Consider the following 19,363-nt stretch of genomic DNA (forward strand, 5'->3'; position numbering starts at 1 on the left):
TTAAATAATTGTCACTAATTGTTTGCACTATTAGTGACAAAAACTAAGGTCATAATAAAATATAAACTTTGGTAGCTAAAGTTTACAATGTTTAACTACAGATTTTAATTTGTCACTATTTTAATACCATATTTTTTGTGACGAAACTTTTTCGTGTCCAAAGTTTTACCAATTTTAAGACAAATTATGATTTGTCACAAATTGGGTACATCATTAGTGACAAAATAATGTGTCACTGATATTATAAAATTCATGGCTAATGTTATTCAATAATCGCACCAACTTATTTTTTTGGTGGGAAACTTTAGTGGACAAAATGTTTGCTACGAAATTTTATGTTTCATCACGAAAAGTATGTGGCTAATGTATTTAAATACGAAATATAATTTTCGTCACGAAAAGTGAATAATTAGTGACGAATTTTGTCGTGGCTAAAAGTTTTGTAGCTAAATATCACATTTGTTGTAGTGATTATCTTTGTTATTGATTATTTTAGTACAATGCTATGACTCTTCTCATATTATTATGTTATTTTCTTGAAAAATATATTATATGTTTGTATCTTGCTAGGACTACAGAATATTTGGAGCATAAGTTACATATTTTGTGCTACGAAGACTTCACCATGAAAAAAAACCCAGAAAAACCGAAAAAAACTGAAAAACCTGAGGAAAATCGAGATTGGAAAACTCGACTTTGTTGGTTTGGTTTGGTTTATAGATTTAAAAACCCGACACTATTGGTTTGGTTTGGTAATTGAAAATTACGAACCAACCCGATCTATGTACATCCCTAATCAGCATATGTGGTGAAATTCTATAACTATAAATCACTTCAAGGGATTCGAGAAGAGAAAATGCACAGTACTATAAATGTAACTATTACCCATTTTCATCTAACTGATTAGGACGCCAAATTGGGAGGTCGAAGAGGTTAAAACCCCACAGGAAAATAAAGAAAATTCATTTGTACTTATACACTTATGTAATATAGGCAACACAAAAATGCCCAGAAGGAAATGAATTTCTTGGATATGAGTTCAGTTCAAGCATCAAGAGAAACCATCTGGCTAAAAAATGGATTCGTAGTAGTGAACTCAGAACCATATGTCAAATGAAATTGAGAACACTGAAGTGTAGAGGCAAAAATGATTGGATCAATATTCTGCATTCTTTCAAGCATTCTATTCCAAACACAAAACAGAAAAGTTCACGTAGCAATACATTGCAAGACTATTTGGTTGACTCACTTCTAACAGTCAATACTTGAAAAACATTGTGCAATGCTGGAGAATCTCCACACAAAGTAAAGCTTATTAAGTCATACTTCTGTGCCACAGAACCAAGGAGCAACCACCCACTACTTAGAAAATAGAATGACATTGATTTCGTATCCATTCAGAGCATCCTATCAGAGCATATTCTTCGATTTGAGATTGAGTTCCTACGCATATGGAACTGGAATTCTCTGTGTTTCTGGGCCAGCTGCCATATCTTCCCAAAGTAAATCCGAGAGTGCCATTGTCAATTCTCCAACTTCCCCTGCCACAATAAACAATGTTATTCTTCTCTCCTATGCTTGCAAGTTGCAAATTATCGATATCCATCCAACTTTAATACAAATGGGTCAGACATAAACTAGAAGAGCACACCAACATTTCCAGCTTCCATTTAGTATATTGCATATTAAGCATTTATCATAGCAACCTTGTTATAAAGGAAGTGACAAAAAAACTGGTTGAGTGGACTTACCATTTCCAATAGGCTTCTCATCCCACATAATGATAGGTAATAAAGGAAGTGTGCTTCCAACATACATCATTTCAGCAGCCTTTTTGGAATCTTCGACCGTAATGTCAGTAGTTTTGACACTTTTCAAACGTCCCTGCTCAACCAACTTGGGCGCAAGTTGAAGAAGCCTCATAGCAGTACAGCCACTTAAGATCTTATCAAAGCTAGGCAAAATCAGCTCCTTCTCAGAAGTTATGAAAGCAACATTCACATTTGGACCCTCAGCGATATAACCTTCTTCATCAACCCAAATAGAAGCGAATGCTCCCTTATCCTCGGCTTCCATTTTGGAGAGGACATTCGGCAAGTAGTTCACATTTTTCATAGTGGCAAAAAGAGGTGATTTCATGGGGATTGCAGAAGTTATCACTTTTACCCCTTCTTTGCATTGTGAGAAATCCTCATCAATCACCACAGCGTAGAATGCAGATGTTAGGCATCCAGCTGGGGAGAGTAAGAAGTCCCCAGGCCCTGCGCTCAACCAATATCTCAGAGTGCCTTTCCTCATCTTTGATGCTGCAGCAAGTTGAATTAGAATGCTTTTAAGTTCTGAAAATGTAAATGGAGACGCGACTCTGGCTTTGGATGCTGATCTAAGGAAGCGGTTAAGATGGACATCCAATTCGTACAAATAACTGCATTAGAAGACCAAAGAGAAGCTGAATCAACCACAGAACTACAGCTTAGTATCTTAACTCCATTAGAGCATCTGTTACTTTAGTAACTCTAAGAATACATGAGTGTAAAATTATTCTAGCATACACGTCCATTATATTGCCACGTATCCCGGAGTCTAACATAAAGTTGATACTTTGAGAGATCAATCCACAATTATAATATTATTGTTTTCAGGAACTAGAGTAGACTCATACCCATCCAAAATAATAGCGGTGTCAAAGACACCATGACCTCGATGAACCATGTGATCATCAATTGGAATAACCATCATTGCTGCATCAAGAATGATTCCCCCAAATATGCTAGAATACATTGCCGGATAAGGTTGCTGCTTCACTGAATTCCATTTCTCGTGCAACTTTTCAAGTAACTGTTTCAACAAAAAACATCTAACTATAGTCACGATGCACCAAAAATGTGGACGACTGTCAATGGCTAATAGTCGAAATGTTGCACATGCTGGGAACTTCTCTGATTCATTTTCTTTTGCTTTAGATCATTAACTTTTAACAATTAGACATGATCTAAGTTGCTCCGACATGGCAGTTTAGGTGTCGTACCCGTCGACACGACACTAGTATGGGTGTGGGTATGGGATCCATACCGAATCTGGTCAAACAATTTTGGATACTTTGACCACATCAGACAAAAAAATCCGAGACGAAATATAATTTGATTCCCGAAATCAGAACTAAAACTAGGGTAAATCTAAAAAAAATAACATACTTTATCTAGGAAATCAATAATTTACTTATCTACAACTTGAGAATAAAGAAATTCATACTTTACAAGCTAAGTATTCCACAAAATTTATCATAAATTTTGAGATATTTTTGTATTTTTATATTTTTGAATTATTTTTAGCCGGATCCCCCCACCCGTATCCGTACTGGAATCCATATCCCCGAATCTTTGAATTTACATCTCGAAGGATCCGACCTCTAGATCCGCACCCGTGTCAGACAACCGCACCCGTGTCCGAGCAACTTAGGACATGATTTGTGCCTAGCTTAAATTTGAGAAAAAGAGCACCCGTAAAAAGATGCCAAGAATCAAGTTCGCTGGACTTCATTCATCTTATATCACATGCTGCATTACTTTGATTTTCTCAAAATACTGAAACTCTTTTCTTTTTGAAAACCAAGAAAGCACGGTTTGAAACTCGGTGGATAATGGGCCCGTCCCTCAACCCTTCTCCATTAAAATACTGAAACTACAATATCAAGAAATATTATAGTAGCTATGAGCTAAAACTGAAGGTCTAGCTATGAGAAAAAACTGAATAATATCCACCAACTAAATACTCACTAGTAGCAGAGGAACTACTAGCAATTGAAAGAGTAGAAGTGCATATGTTTCAAACACAATCTTATTTTGGAGCACAAAGCAATATAATGGAGTTTACCATAAGAACTAGCATCTCAAGGAGGGTCCCTACAAGCAAATTAATTTTCCTTCCCTCCAGTCACAGTTATATCATAAACTATTATCTATCAACTCATTCAACATTTTTATAAATTACTATTCTTCTTTTTTACTTCCTGCTATCATAAATTTTCCAATATTGGGATTCCGGAACAAATAACTCTGTGGAACTACAAAATTGCCAAAAAAGCCAATAATGGAAATGGAACAGTATCTAGTCAAGCTAATGATAAAAAGGGATTTAACAATTTCACCTCGTCAGAGGACGAGAACACATGAACTTTGAAATCTTCCACATTCTTAGTCTCTGTTGCTATAGCTGCTTCTCGGGAAAACACCAAACAGCAAGTTATGCTTGAAAATCATCAAAACTAGTTAGAGAAAATCCAACATAATTAGATAGAGAGTACCTGATGTTTGATCAAAAGAAGAGTTGGAGGCAGCCATAGCGCAAAAGATTGAAACTTCACAAAGGAATCGGAGATGGGTATTGAACTTAAGGTGTAAGAGGAAGTTTTATAGTAGCAGAAAATAGATGAAATATGAGACAAAAGCAGTCCTTTTGGTCCCATTAAACTAGTGTAAAGAACAGAAAAGAATCAAATTTTATCTTATAGTTTGTAATTGGTACTAGATTGTATTGGATTTTGAATAATTATCTGATGCTTAAGACGGGAGCTGCCGTCCAACAATTCTATTTTACAATTTCATCATGAATTTCGCCGCAAAATTGGATTTCAAAGTGTCTTTTCTGCTTTGTACAGAACAGCCCCGGAGCTCCCTCCCACCTACAATGTACAATGATGCAGTTCGCTTTGGGCTTACAGAGCATATGAAATGATCGTCCAGTAGATGTTACAAGAAATTAAGGTCCCGTTTGGCCATGAGTTTTGCCAAAATAAGTTTGGGATTTATTTTCAAAACTCATGTTTGACCATAAATTTTGCCCATATTTTGGCCAAATCTCAAATCCCAAATTTCAAATCCCAAAATCAGCCAAAATCCCAAAACTTGGGAATTATATACATGTTTTTCCAAAATAAAGTTGGAAAATATGTTTTGAAAACATATGTCCAAACACATTTTCATTTTCAAACCAAACTCCACCCAAATCAGATTTTTCAAAACAAATTTGGAATCTATGGCCAAATGCTAGCTATGAGAAAAATAAATAGGGCTATGTTATAAAACAATAAATGAACAACAAGAGTATTGCACAGAAAAAGTAGAGAGAGAATTGTTATTGATTTTGGGATGAATTACAATAGAATAGAGCTCTCTATTTATAGAGAGAGGGTGACTTAGCCAACAAGCAATGAATCATAGAATCTCTCTAAATATAGACATTCACTATAAATACAATTCTATTTATAACACTCCCCCTTGAATGTCTATTTAACAGATAATGTGTCTCGTTAAAACCTTAACTAAAATAAAACCCAGTGGGAAAAAAATTCTAGAGAAGGAAAAAGAGTACACATATCTAACAGTACGCCTTTTGGTTGCCTCGTTAAAAACCTTGCAAGGAAAACCCAGTGGCATAAAACCTTGTAAGGGAAAAAGAGTACAACGCTCATTAACTCTCCCTGATGAGAGCATGGATTCACATCCTTAAGCATTTGCATTCCAATCTTTTGCACCATCTTCAAAAGATCGTTGGTAGATATTTGATAAACAATATCAGCCATATTAACTTCAACGAATTTGTTTCACCTTGAAATCATCATCCCTGATAGATGTATTGTCTTCATATGATCTTGTTGGAATCATCATTTCAATATCTTCACATAGAGGTGAAAACTCTTGCTATCATATTATCATGCCTATAGTTATAGCAAGATACATTTGTGCACAAATTGCACTGAGAAAGTGGTACTTCAAGATCAAGAATTGTATATGCTTTAAGCAACTTAAGTCCTTCATGGATTGTCATATAAATTAAGTCATATAAGTCATATAATAGACTTTAGATGCATATCAAGTTTCATGTCATGCTAGACATATAAGATATCGAAAACTGATTGCGCATACCATTGACTTTATACTTTCAAGTGTTTGAACTACATGTCCAACTCTTTCATATGAAACCAATTCTATTTGAATTGTGTATCTTCCATTTGGCCAATATTTTTGTGTCTGTAAGCGACAGACTTAAGATCCTCATCTATACTTAGCGCTATCATAGATGTCGTCGACAAACATTTTACATCAGTTTCAATATATTTTCATAAAGACATAACATAGAGATCTCTTCATTCATATATTCAGGTACCTGAATCTCTCATGAGATTTTATGAAGTGTTATGTCATGTGATCTTCTAGATCACTTGCCTCCTTTATTATGATCATTTTGATCATTTGCTCATCTTCTTTATCAAGAAGTTTATTTGAAACCAATTTGTCTATACGCTTTAAGCGTACCATAGACTTTGTCCTTCTAGGACTTATTCTAATAGGAGCATTTGCAGTGAGAATAAAGTTACTTTCTTTGGGTCAGCAAATGCGTCTGGCATGCTTTGCAATATATTGCAAATGAATTATCCTTTTATGAACTTCAAGTTCATATTATCTTATCGAGGATCTAAATATACAAATGATAATTCATTCCACGTAACTTTTTCTCAACTGTTTATCATGTCTCCCCCTCATGTTAGAAAAACTAACTTGTTTCCTCAACTTTGAGAACCCATCTTTGTGCGTTATGGTGTTAATCAAAATATACATCGCACATCAATAATAATAAGATGGAATTATTTGATTTCTGACCTTGAACCACTTGTGAGGGGAATATGTAATATACTTTCGTATATAACCTATATCAAACTGATATAGATAACTTTGTTCGCATAAGCAATAGTTTAGCTACTAAGTGGAGGCACTCAATAAATCATTTTGCTAAACCAACTGTGATGTAAACCAACTTATCAAGATGAACTTCTTGAATAAAAAATCTGGAAATTATGCTCGAAATTAAATTATTGAGCAAGTTACCTCGCAAAACACCATGTTACGGGTTATTAATAATCGCACATGTAACCATATCAGAGATGCATCTTATGTGGTATACATGGCAGGTGAATGGACCCATATGCACCTTTGATATTTCCAGCATTCATGAGATTCAATCCCAATTTTAGTTGGTATATTAATTAATGAGAACAAGCAGCATAAGAGAATTCGTAAAGAACTTTCAAGTTCTTTAATATTTACCCATGTGAATTCTCTTTTATTTTTGCACATCATACTTAAATTGATATGGGTAAACCAATTATGCCAACTGAATAAATTATCAATATTGATAAACTTCAAATTTACACCATGACGTGTGCAATTATCAATAAACTCCAAGTTTATTATGATATGGGTTTTTATTCATTAAACTTCTCTTTATTGTGGCATTCTTTTGTTTGTGTAGTACAAACTGGAGAATGAAGTGGGCAACTTTTCACATACATATCACCCCGCTACAAATTTAGTAATAGAATATATTAAATCTTTCCTTTATTTATAGTCTCAATATAATCAAACCGCTTTCGCGTATACTTTGGAAACTGAATAAGTTTCTTTGAGACTTACTACAACACAATACCTTATTGGTAATCAATTTTATTTCTCCAAAATAGTGATAATTGGCTCTTCCAAAGCTCTCAATTAATTTTGTGCTACCACGTATTCGTCAACATCCATATGGTCATATATCTCTTTCAATGAGAAAGTTATACCATTATGGTCATGGTCAAAATTATATGCAAGATATGTTTCTTGCATTATTGTTGTCCTTTAATAATCACAATGCCAAAATAGTTTGGCGTACGATAGGTACGTGACCAATGACCATTCATGCCATAATAATGACATTATTTTCTTATATCATCTCAAACCTCCTTCTAGAGGTGAGTGCGGTATATTCACTACCACTAGCACGTTCATATTCTTTGAAGAATGAATATGTATTCATAAATCAGATGTTGTCACATTCACATCATGAATGGACCATAATCATCTATATGTGCTTTATAAAATCTCATGTCAAATCGATGACAAATATTTTTCACATAGTGAAAGATTATTTTGAGAATCCTTATTGTTCTCATTACCACAAATGATGACGATTATAATTTCGTCTATTGCCACGTCTATATCCATTGATACATTCATAGTAATAATTTTGTCTTCTTTCAGATTTATCACATACTGCTATCACATTCTCTTAAGGGAATGAGAATGGAGCAAATTCAATGGGACGGATTTTTAATTCTTTGCCCACAATAATACATGAATTTGATCATGGCGAGGTGTAGAATTTTTACCACTTCAGGTGGTTATATAATTTCTTATAAACTCCGTTAGAGTTATAATCAAACTTTGTTGTCTTTGCTTGTATTTAAAATCAAAGTATAGAATAAAAGAGAAAAGTACGGTAAAATACTTACCTTAAATCCATAATTTAATCATGAAGGAAGTTCATGGAACAATTGACATGATTATGCTCAATCCGAAAGCTTCTACTCAATTGGTTAGAGTCTCGTGTTGATAACGTGTTATAAAATAATAAATGAAGAACAATAGTATTGCAGAAAAAAGTAGAGAGAGAGAATTGTTATTGATTTTGGGATGAATTACAATAGAATAGAACCCTCTATTTATAGGGAGGGGGTGACTTAGCCACCAAGCAATGAACCCTAGAATCTCTCTAAATATAGACATTCACCATAAATACAATTCTATTTATAACAAGCTTATCTTTTTTATTTATATAAAAGAATGTCATTGTTTATTATTTATTATTTATAAAACTACAGTATGATTTTTCAAATCCCTTTTAAATATTTTACTTTGTAAATTTTGATTTTATTGTACTTTTATACAGTCTTTCGATACGTAATTTTTTATTTCAAAATCATAGTCTCCTTATATTTACACTAAAATAGATTTGCTCCAAACCTCTTTTTTCTTCTTTTTTTTTTTTTTATGTGCGCGCATATGAAGACCCTAGTAGTGCTACCATGTTGGATCTTCCCCTAGAAAAAATGAGTTAATATGAAATTGATTAAGTCTATTCCAAACGCTACAATATCTTATTGGAATCGAGAAAAGTACTATCCAAAGTCAGATACAATAAATTTTAAACCAAAATTTCTTAAATAGCATAATATGAAGAAAGTGATGAAGATTATGAAATTTTCTGTGAGTATTTCAATTCAGCACTGTACAATATTTATACAAAATGTAAAAGAATCTATTATAACTAACTTATCCAGCTGTCCTATTTCCTATTGGCTAAAAATAAAGAATAAATAAAATCTGTATAGAATTCTTGTTATTCTAGAAGCTTATCCGACGGTCCAGATGTTGCCAAGACAATCAAGATCAATGTCTCTTATGAAATCAACACAATTAATCAAACGCTAATTAGGCCTCCACGTGTAGCTCTTTAGTCCAAATGTCTGAAGACTAATATCTTCACTTCTTTACTTTGTTTATGTCGAAGACAACTTTGTAGCTTCTCTGAATTTTCTTTGTTCTTCAGTCGTCTTCTTCAAATCATTTTGCTTCATACAAATTATCTCCATTAGTTGTGCCAATAACCCCCCCCCCCCCCCCCCCGGTCCAAGTTGGAGGGGAGAGGAGAGACGCCCAGCTTGTGAAGATTCAAAGAATGAGAAGGCCCGGAAAGGGGTTTTCTGGCGATTTGGGAGGAAGAGGAACAAAAGAGAGGGAAGTCAGGCCAGAAAGGTACTGTTGCCGTACAAAATGGCAATCGAGCTCGACATGTTTAGTATGCTCATGAAAGACGGGATTTTTAATTATGTGAATCGCTGATTAACTGTCGGAAGGGACTGGGATAGGAAGTGCTGGGCTTATAGAGATGTCTTCAAGAAGATGAACCATCCAATTGAGTTCAGCTACAACGCAACGCATTGATCTGTATTCATTTTCGGCCGATGACAAAGAAATTGAAGCTTGTTTTTTGCATTTCCAAGAAATTGGAGATCCGCCTAGGCTAATGAAATAGCCACTTAATGAACGAAGTGAATCCGGGAAAGAAGCCTAGTTGGAGTCACAAAAAGCAAGAAGCTTGAAAGAAGGACTGGAGGAGAAGAAGATCCCTTGTGCAAAAGCGGATCTCATATAGCGGACCACACGAAGCCTTGCAAGGAAATGAGGAAGTCGTGGAGTCTGCATGTACTGGTTGAGATGTCAGACTGGGAAAGAGAGGTTTGGTCGAGTATGGGTGAGAAAGTTCAATTTTCCCATTAAACGACGAAAAATAGTTGGATCAGAGAGCAATTCCCCTTCATCTACCCGGATCTTATGGGATGGATCAAGGGGAGAGGAGACAACTGGAAAGTCTATACAATCAAATTCTCAAGCAAATCCAAGGTAAAATTTCTCTGGCTTAATATAATTCCATGTGATTCTCTGATAACTTCCATCCCCAAAAAATAATGAACATCTCCAAGGTCCTTTATTTTAAAGTGTCACGACACAAAAATTAACCCCGTCGTGATGCCACTTATCGTGGTAATAGGCAAGCCGACACATTACCAAACAAAACGATATTTTCATTTTCAAGATAATTCCAAAGCTATTTAATATAAAAACCTTCATAAGGAGTTCAAATCAAAACAAATGTGCGTAAAGAAAGCCCGATATCGGGGTGTCACTAGTCATGAGCATCTACTACAATGTGTCTGACAATATCGACACTAAAATAGTCTGGAAAGTAACTAATGCAACTAAAGGAAGATAAGAGGGAGAAGAGAAGGGCTGCGATCGCCAGGCAGCTACCTTGCTATCTCCGAGAAAGTCTGCAGCTAGAATAGTCAATAGCCGTTACCGTGTACAGATACACCTGGATCTGCACACAAGGTGCAGGGAGTAACGTGAGTACGCCAACTCAGTAAGTAACAATAGTAAATAAAGGATGAGAAGTAGTGACGAGCAATAATGCATGTAAAGTTCATATCACAAACTCGGTAAAAATACGGTATGCCTTTAAAACCATAGTTGAATCAAATCAGCTTATTTAAATTCAGTACCAGTAAAATCAATTTCAAAACATCTTTCAAAAATTTTAGAACAAGGGTTCAGTGCAAGGGAGAGTAAAATGATGAAATCATAAATAGCCCCTCGGGCAAACATCACTCATATACGACCCCTCGAGCAAACCTCACCATCGCTCGTATACAGCCCCTCGGGTAAACCTCACCATCACTCATATACAGCCCCTCGGGCAAACCTTACCATCACTCATACCTCCCAGTCACTCAGCACTCGGCACTCGGCATTCGTACTCAGTAGGTACCTGCGCTCATTGGGAGTGTGCAGGCTTCGGAGGGGCTCCTTCAGCCCAAGTGCTATAACAAGCCAATCATGGCATAAATCAATCAGGCCCTCGGCCTCACTCAGTCATGAATCAGTAAAACATGCTGCGGCGTGCAGCCCAATCTCATAAATATCCTCACAAATCAGGCCCTCGGCCTCTCTCAATCATAAACCTCTCCAGCCTCTCGGGCTCTCAGAGTAACAAAGTTTTCATCCCAAACAACATTTATATGATGCATCAAAAATAGAGTAATAGAGACTGAGTTATGAAATCACTAAGTATAAACATGACTGAGTGTAGATTTCCAATCGAAAACAATGAGAGGATAGCAAGAAAATACCTCTAAGGGTCCAAACAACACTGGCATAAGGCCTAAACATGGCATCCAGCCTGATTTAGGGAAATTCTATCTAAAATAAGTGAGAAGCATGTAGTTTCAACAAAATATTCAACTTTACAGTAGATATAGGACGGACCAACTCACAATCCCCAACAGTGCACGCCCACACGCCTGTCACCTAGCATGTGCGTCACCTCAAAATAGTCACATGACAAAAATCTGGGGTTTCATACCCTCAGGACTAGATTTACAATCGTTACTTACCTCAAACTGATCAAATTTCTACTCCGGGATGCTCTTGCCCCTCGACTCGGTATCCAATTGCTCTGAATCTATTCACAATTTGTTCAGTACCATCAATATATGCTAAAGGAATGATTTCCATAAGAAAAACTACTAATTTAGACTAAGGACCCGAAATCCACTCAAACCCGGCCCTCGAGCCCATGTCTCAGAATTCGGCAAAAGTTGCAAAACTAGAAAACTCATTCACTCACGAGTCTACCCATATCAATTTTATCAAAATCCGACATCATTTGGTCCCTCAAATCCCCAAATTACTTCCTCAAGAACGCTTCTATTTTTCTCCCAATTTTTCACCCCAATTCCCAATTAAGATGATAGAAATCAATATACAAACATGGAATTTAACCAGAATCAAGTGAAGAACACTTACCCCAATCAACTCCCTGAAAATGCCTTCAAAAATCGCCCTAATCCGTGGCCTCTGCTCAAATATGAAAAATGGGCTCAAACCCTCGATTTTGAATATAATACTGTCTGCACAGATTTTACTCTTCGCGAACGCCGCCTCCCTCTCGCGTTAGCGTAGAACAGCTCCACTGCCTCCTCGCTTTACTCTTCGCGAACGCAATGCCTTACTAGCTCAACCTTCGCGAACGCGACAATAACCTCGCGAACGCATAGAACAAAGGACTTGGGGTCCCCAGTGCCTCTTCTCTTCTTCGCGAACGCGATACTTCTCTCGCATTGCGATGCATTCCATCCTTGAACCTTCGCGAACACATCCCCTTCTTCGCGAACGCGAAGTGAAAAACTTCTTCAGCTCACCTCAACCCTTCGCGAACGCGGTAGCCTCCTCGCGAACGCGATGAAGGGAATCTCTGCAACAAAATACCAGAAAATCTACCAACTTCTAAAGTCAAGAAATGATCCGTTCACCACCCGAAACTCACCCGAGGCCCTCCGGACCTCAACCAAACATACCAACGCGTCCCATAACATCATTCAAACTTAGTCGAACCTTCGAATCACTCAAAACAGCATCAAAACACCAAATTACCCTCGAATTCAAGCCTAAGAACATCTAAATTTCCAAATTTCACAAACGACGCCGAAACCTATCAAATCATATCCGAATGACCCCAAACTTTGCACACACATCACAAATGACACTAAAAACCTACTCCAACTTCCGGAATTCCATTCCGACCCTGATATCAAATTTTCCACTGCCGACCAAAATTGCCAAATCTCCAACTTCCGCCAATTCACTCCTAATTCTACCATAGACCTCCAAATCACATTCCGGACGCGCTCCTAAGTCCAAAATCACCTGACGGAGCTAACAGAACCATCAAAATTCAGATCCGAGATCGTTTATACATAAGTCAACATCCGGTCAACTTTCCCAACCTAAGCCTTCACAAAAGAGACTAAGTGTCTTAATTTACTCCAAAACTATTCTGGACCCGAACCAACTAACATGATACGATCAAATATAGCTGAAGAACATAAAAGGAAGCAGAAATGAGGGAAACGGGGCTATAACTCACGAAACGACCGGCCGGGTCATTACATAAACTCTGCATCCAAAAAGGCTTTAAGATTATTGAGTTCAGTAGAGTCATTCCCAGTCAACAAGATATCATCAATATAAACCGCGATAATAGAAATTGAATCATCTATATTCTTGAAAAATAGAGAATAATCATTTAGGGAAGATGTGTATCCCTTGAAATTGAGGGTTGTAGTTAATCTTGCATACCACTAACGTGATGCCTGCTTTAAACCATAAACTCTGCGTCCAAAAAGGCTTTAAGATTATTGAGTTCAGTAGAGTCATTCCCAGTCAACAAGATATCATCAATATAAACAGCTATAATAGAAATTGAATCATCTATATTCTTGAAAAATAGAGAATAATCATTTGGGGAAGATGTGTATCCCTTGAAATTGAGGGTTGCAGTTAATCTTGCATACCACTAACGTGATGCCTGCTTTAAACCATATAAGGATTTGCGCAATCTGCACACCATATTAGAATTAGGGGGCTACATCCTTGGAGAAAACTTCATATAGACCTCTTCTTGTAGGTCTCCATGTAAGAAAGTATTATTTACATCTAACTAGTAAATTCTCCAGTTCTTCTCATTGCTATTGCAAGAATACACCTAATTGTAGTAATTTTAACTACTGGTGAAAAGTCTCATTGAAATCAATTCCTTCCTTTGAGTGTCCCCTCTAACTACAAGTCTAGCTTTCAGTCTTTCCGCACTCCCATCTGGTTTATGCTTTACTTTATACACCCATTTACATGGCAAAGCTTTCTTACCAACTAGAAGCTTAACAACTTCCCATGTTTGACTGGAGATTAGGGCTTCAAACTTGTTAGTCATGGCTTACTGCCATCCTGAATGCAGTGCTGCTTGTATATAACTTAGTGGTTCTAAAATTTGGGATATAGAATTTAATAATTGCTGGTTGGTGTGGGAAAGTGCTGAAAAGGGAAAGATGGATGGATGAACGGGTGGAATGAAACAAGATGAAGTGAGGTTAGTGAGGTACACTGCATTGCACACATAGTCTTATACAATGAATTGGTTGTTGGTGTTCCCTGGTTGATCTCCTTAATTGAGGCGTATGAGGAGAAGGAAGAGGAATAGGAGAAATAGAGTGATTATGTGATCTGGAAGAAGAGATAGAAGAAAGAGGTGATGGAGTAGAAACAGGCAAGATAGGTAAGTGGGTAGAGGCTAGGAAGAAGGAGAATTGATAAATGGAGTAGGGTGAGAGGTTCTGCTGGTGCAGAATTGTCAGCTGTGGGGTTAGAGACAACATGCTCACTAGAGGTAATAAAAGGCATATGAGGAATAACTGAATTTGGAAAGATATGTTCAGTAGAGGTGACAAAAGAGAAAGGGTAAATGTTTTCATGAAAAAAACAACATCCCCAGACGTAAAAACTTTTCTAGATAGTAGATTCATGACCTTGTAACCCTTTTTTTTATTTGGATATCCCAGGAAGATACATTTTGTTGCTCTAGGATCCAACTTCTTTCTATGTCCAGAGAGAGTAGAGACATAACATAGGCAACCAAAATTTCTGATGTTTTCATAAGAAGGTGGCTTCTTGTGATGGATGTGATAAGGTGTTTTGAATTTTAGCATTTTAAAAGGTAGTTTGTTGATTTAAAAAGTAGCAGTCAGTAGGCAATCCCCCAAAATGAAACTGGAACCTTAGATTGATGCAACAATACCCTACAGGCTTCAAGAAGATACCTATGTTTTCGTTCTACAATCCCATTTTGTTGTGGAGTATTTACACAAGTAGTTTGATGGATAATTCCTTGTGACTTGAAAAATTTAGAAATAATAGCACTTATACCCAATTCTAAAGCATTATCAAATCTGATGGACTTGACTTTTGTGGAAAATTTTCTTTCAACCATGCTTATGAAAGACTTAAGTATGGTGAAAGCATTACTTTTATTTTCAAAATATAGTTCCAAGTACTCCTACTATACTCATCTACAATAGTAAGAAAATATTTATATCCATCATAGGTAGGAGTTTTTATAATGCCCCCAAGTGTCAATGTGAATTAATTCAAAAATTGCACTTGATGGGAAAGGTAATTTGGCTTGTCTTGCTAAAGGGCAAACTTCACAAGGAACATTAGTATCAAAATGAGAAAATTGTAAAGATAGACTTGATATTTCTCAAAGCCGAAAAAGGAAGATGGCCCAACCAATTGCGCCATAATATTACATCAACTTTAGAGTTTACTGCTGCAGAAACTGAACTAGTAACAGGAAATAAACTAGAATGTTGATTACAAACTGAAACATCAACACTTTTCTTAGGCTAAGGAAAAATACTAGAGTGCTGATTACAAACTGAAAGAGTAATATTGTTCTGAGAGACGATCCTAGACAAAGCTCTTAAAGGCTGAAGTAGATAAAGACCACCCTGTAAATCACCAAGAACCAGAGGCCTCTTTAGTGAAAGGGCCTGCAAAATGTAATGAGTAGAAGAGAACATTAGTAAACAGTTATATTGGTGGCACAATTTTTGAATTGAAAAAAGATTGAAGTTGAAATCTAGGATCAAAAGCACATTCCTAAGGATCAAATTGGGAAGAATTCAAACATTTCTCTTATGACTTACCTTTAACTTTTGTGAATTAGGTAGATTTACTGTTAAAGATGTAGGAAGAGGGATGATCTCAGAAAAAATAGTGATGTCAAAAGCCATATGTTCAATAGCACACGAGTCAAGAATCTAGGAATTAGACTTAATATGAGTGCAACATGAGATAGAGTTGTGTATGCATGACGTGCATTGTAAAATGGGATTAGTTATACCAGCACATGTAACAGAATTAGCAGCAGCCTCACAAGAAATAGAACCCTGTTGTCCTTGTCACGACCCAATTTCCCCTCCGTTGGGTTTCGTGATGGCACCTAGCCTTAAGGACTAGGTAAGCCTACTATTTATGGAATAACAGCAATAATAAATGACATCTAAAATTATTCTGAAATGAATTCTTTATACAATAAACATATTCCCAAAACTCGGTAGTACAAGTCATAAGCTCTACAGAGTTAGTTACCACTTCTAAATACAACTGTTTGAAAATGAGTAAAAACAGTTGAATGCAAGTAAGAAGGTGACTCCGAAGCCTGCGAATGCAATAGCAGGTTTACCTTGAGTCTCCTCGGCAGTGATCCACACCGCTACTAACGATCAATACTTGGATCTACACAAAAAAATATGCAGAACAGTATCATGAGCACACCACAGCGGTGCCCAGTAAGTATCAAGACTAACCTCGGAAGAGTAGTGACGAGGAACAGTAAAAACACCTATTAGTCCAATAAACTGTACAAATAAAAGCATAGGAACAACAAAATATGATGTATATATAAAGGCTACACGATATGGTTAACAATACAATGATCACAATATGGCAGAAATCAGCAAGTGACAACGGAAACACCGTAATAATGACATAAATGAGTGAGCAGAAACACAAACCAAGATCCTAAATCACAATTTGAAGTAAAGGCAAGTAATAACTCAGAAACTACGACAGTTTTCACATCAGGTCTTAGCCAACAACTCCGCGAAGTTCCGAACCTCAAATAGAATTTCCGCTCATGGGTCTCAATGCCTGAACACTAACACTTGGCATCCTGTGCCCTCATCACAGCTCATGATCATACTGACAACTCACTGACTAACTAGAGCCACTCTCACATATATAACAAGCAAACGTAGGTGTACATCTATACTCAATAATATCAGGAGAGCTTCTTAACCAATAGGAGTGTTTAACTATGTGTATACTTGTGCAAGTGTTCTAACATAGATCATTCCAGCTAAAAGCATAAGGAAAAAGGACGGACAGCACATAAGGCGTTTTCTCACAACTTTCACGAGGTAAAACTCATACAGGTAAATGAACCATAACACAATATCAACAACAAGAATGCCCCTAGGCCATCACAAAGCATCACAATCAATCCCTGACATAGCTCACCTTGTCTCGCCACGTGTGCAATAATAACATAATAAGTGCCCGCCTTGTTTTGCCACACGTGTATCATAATGTTCCCACCTTGTCTCGCCATATGTGCAACCCATATATAAACATATATATATCCTGCCTTATCACGCTGCATGTGCAATATATCAATACTAACAATAGCATGGCAGAAACCTTGTGCAACCCCATAACAACAACCACACGGCAGAGACCTCGTGCAACTCTATAACAATAACCGCACGACAGAAACCTCGTGCACCAACACAACCAGTACAACAACAACAACAATGAGAGTAATACAAAGTACAGCAAGTGAATCCACTCCAAAACTTTAGGTCACAAGAAAACGATAGGAACAGCTCACAAGGAATAACCACAATAAGGAAAATGAAGGGGCAAAAAGGGAACAATTCAACAAAAGCGGAAATCTAACATGTAGTAACGACCCCACAATATACTAGTCAATAACAAGGAAATCAACACGAGTCCAGTAGTCCCAAACAAAGGCAAGTCAACAAAGATATATGTTATCTAAACTCCTTTTAAGGTTGGAAAGTTACGAGGATATTCGACAATTCGGTTAAGGAAAGGTGATCTTAGCTTCACTTAAAACTAGGAAATTATAGGATGGATGATACTAAATCTCAAATAACAGAGGCAGTTATGAAAAGGTAGCATGACAATAGGAGAGACGAAACCCTTCAGATAAATCAAATAGGATGACAATTAGGCAATAAGAGTGAATCACGAAGCAATTAATTCCAATTAAGCATATACAGACGAAACTAGTAAGCAGGAATGCAGTCATATCAAGAATATGTCCATACATAGTGAACATAAGAACCTAAGAACCCTAAAAGGCTAATTCCCCACAAATAAGTCTGAGTAGGCACTCGTCACCTCGCATACACGAACTACAATCAACACAGAAGACTCAAATCCTAAGGAGAAGTCCTCCACACAAGGTTAGGCAAGATACTTACCTCAAAGACGATAGACCGATACTCTAAAATGCACTTCTCGGATGAAAAGGCCTCCGGACAACTCAAATCCAACCAAAATAACTTCAAAGCACAAATAAAACACATAAGAAACTATTGCGGATCATAAAGTCTCAATCTTTAACAAATTTCGAAAATTGGTCCAAAGGTCGACCCCTCGACCCGCACCTCAGAACCCAAAAAATTTTTCAAAATCAAAATAGCCATTCCAATATGAGTTCAACCATAGAAAAATTATCAAATTCCGATACCATTTGGTCCCTCAAATCACGATTTTTCATTCTTGAAATTTTCTTCAAAAACTCACAATTTCCTCAACCCAAAACACAATTTAAATGATAAAAACAAAGATAAAATGATGGAATATGTTAGATTCTAGGTGAAGAACACTTACCCAATCGATTTGTGTGAAAAACCCTCAAAGAATCGCTCAAAACCGAGCTCTACAAGTCAAGATATGAATAAAATGGTCTAACCCTCAATTTTGGAATATATTCTGTCAGCCCAGGCATTTGTGCATTGCGAACGCGGAAGAAGGATTGCGTTCGCGAAGAGGAAAAATGAAGGCTGCCCAGGTTGCTCATCGCAAACGCGACAATGAGCTCGCGAACGCGGAGAAGAAGAGCCATTAACCTACGCGAACGCGTAGGGAAGGATGCGAACCCGAAGAGTAAGAATGCAGGGCTTCGCGAACACGAAGTGTTGAACGCGAACACGAAGAAGGATTTCGAAGTAGTCGGCAACACACATCGCGAACGCGAAAGGCTGTTTGTGGGAAAAATGACCCGTAGCCCACCCAGAACACACCTGAGGCCCCCCGGGACCCCGTTTAAACAGACTAACGAGTCATATAACCTAACGCGGACTCGCTCGTGGCCTCAAATCACATCAAACAATGCCGAAACGACGAATCACACCATGAATCGAACTTAGGAACTTTCAAATCTTCCAACTTCCAAAACTCGCGTCGAAACCTATCAAATCAACCCGGAATGACGCCAAATTTTG

General features: G+C 37.0%; 1 protein-coding gene across 2 annotated transcripts; it reads right to left on the reverse strand.

The window, feature by feature from the left end:
• On the reverse strand, window positions 1,135-4,715 carry LOC109228883 (D-amino-acid transaminase, chloroplastic-like). Of its 2 annotated transcripts, none has more exons than XM_019394126.1 (5): window positions 4,304-4,715; window positions 4,148-4,215; window positions 2,663-2,838; window positions 1,752-2,425; window positions 1,135-1,541 (listed from the first exon to the last, which is right to left on the reverse strand). In XM_019394126.1, the coding sequence occupies exons 1-5, from the start codon at window positions 4,338-4,340 to the stop codon at window positions 1,444-1,446; spliced, it is 1,053 nt and encodes a 350-aa protein (XP_019249671.1). In that variant the 5' UTR covers window positions 4,341-4,715; the 3' UTR covers window positions 1,135-1,443. The 2 variants fall into 2 exon arrangements, with proteins under 2 accessions (XP_019249671.1, XP_019249672.1); XM_019394127.1 differs by having other exon boundaries at window positions 4,148-4,212; window positions 4,304-4,714.

The sequence above is a fragment of the Nicotiana attenuata genome, chromosome 7 (assembly GCF_001879085.1).
Source record: "Nicotiana attenuata strain UT chromosome 7, NIATTr2, whole genome shotgun sequence".
In the NCBI taxonomy this organism is placed as follows: Eukaryota; Viridiplantae; Streptophyta; class Magnoliopsida; order Solanales; family Solanaceae; genus Nicotiana; species Nicotiana attenuata.

Bases quoted from the DNA above. Each gene is read 5' to 3' on its own strand.
- LOC109228883 (XM_019394126.1), bottom strand. From the start codon at position 4,340: ATGGCTGCCTCCAACTCTTCTTTTGATCAAACATCAG. The intron at 4,216-4,303 runs GTACTCTCTATC...TTTCCCGAGAAG, and splicing joins TTCTTTTGATCAAACATCAG to CAGCTATAGCAACAGAGACT. The intron at 2,426-2,662 runs GTATGAGTCTAC...CTTCTAATGCAG, and splicing joins ACCGCTATTATTTTGGATGG to TTATTTGTACGAATTGGATG.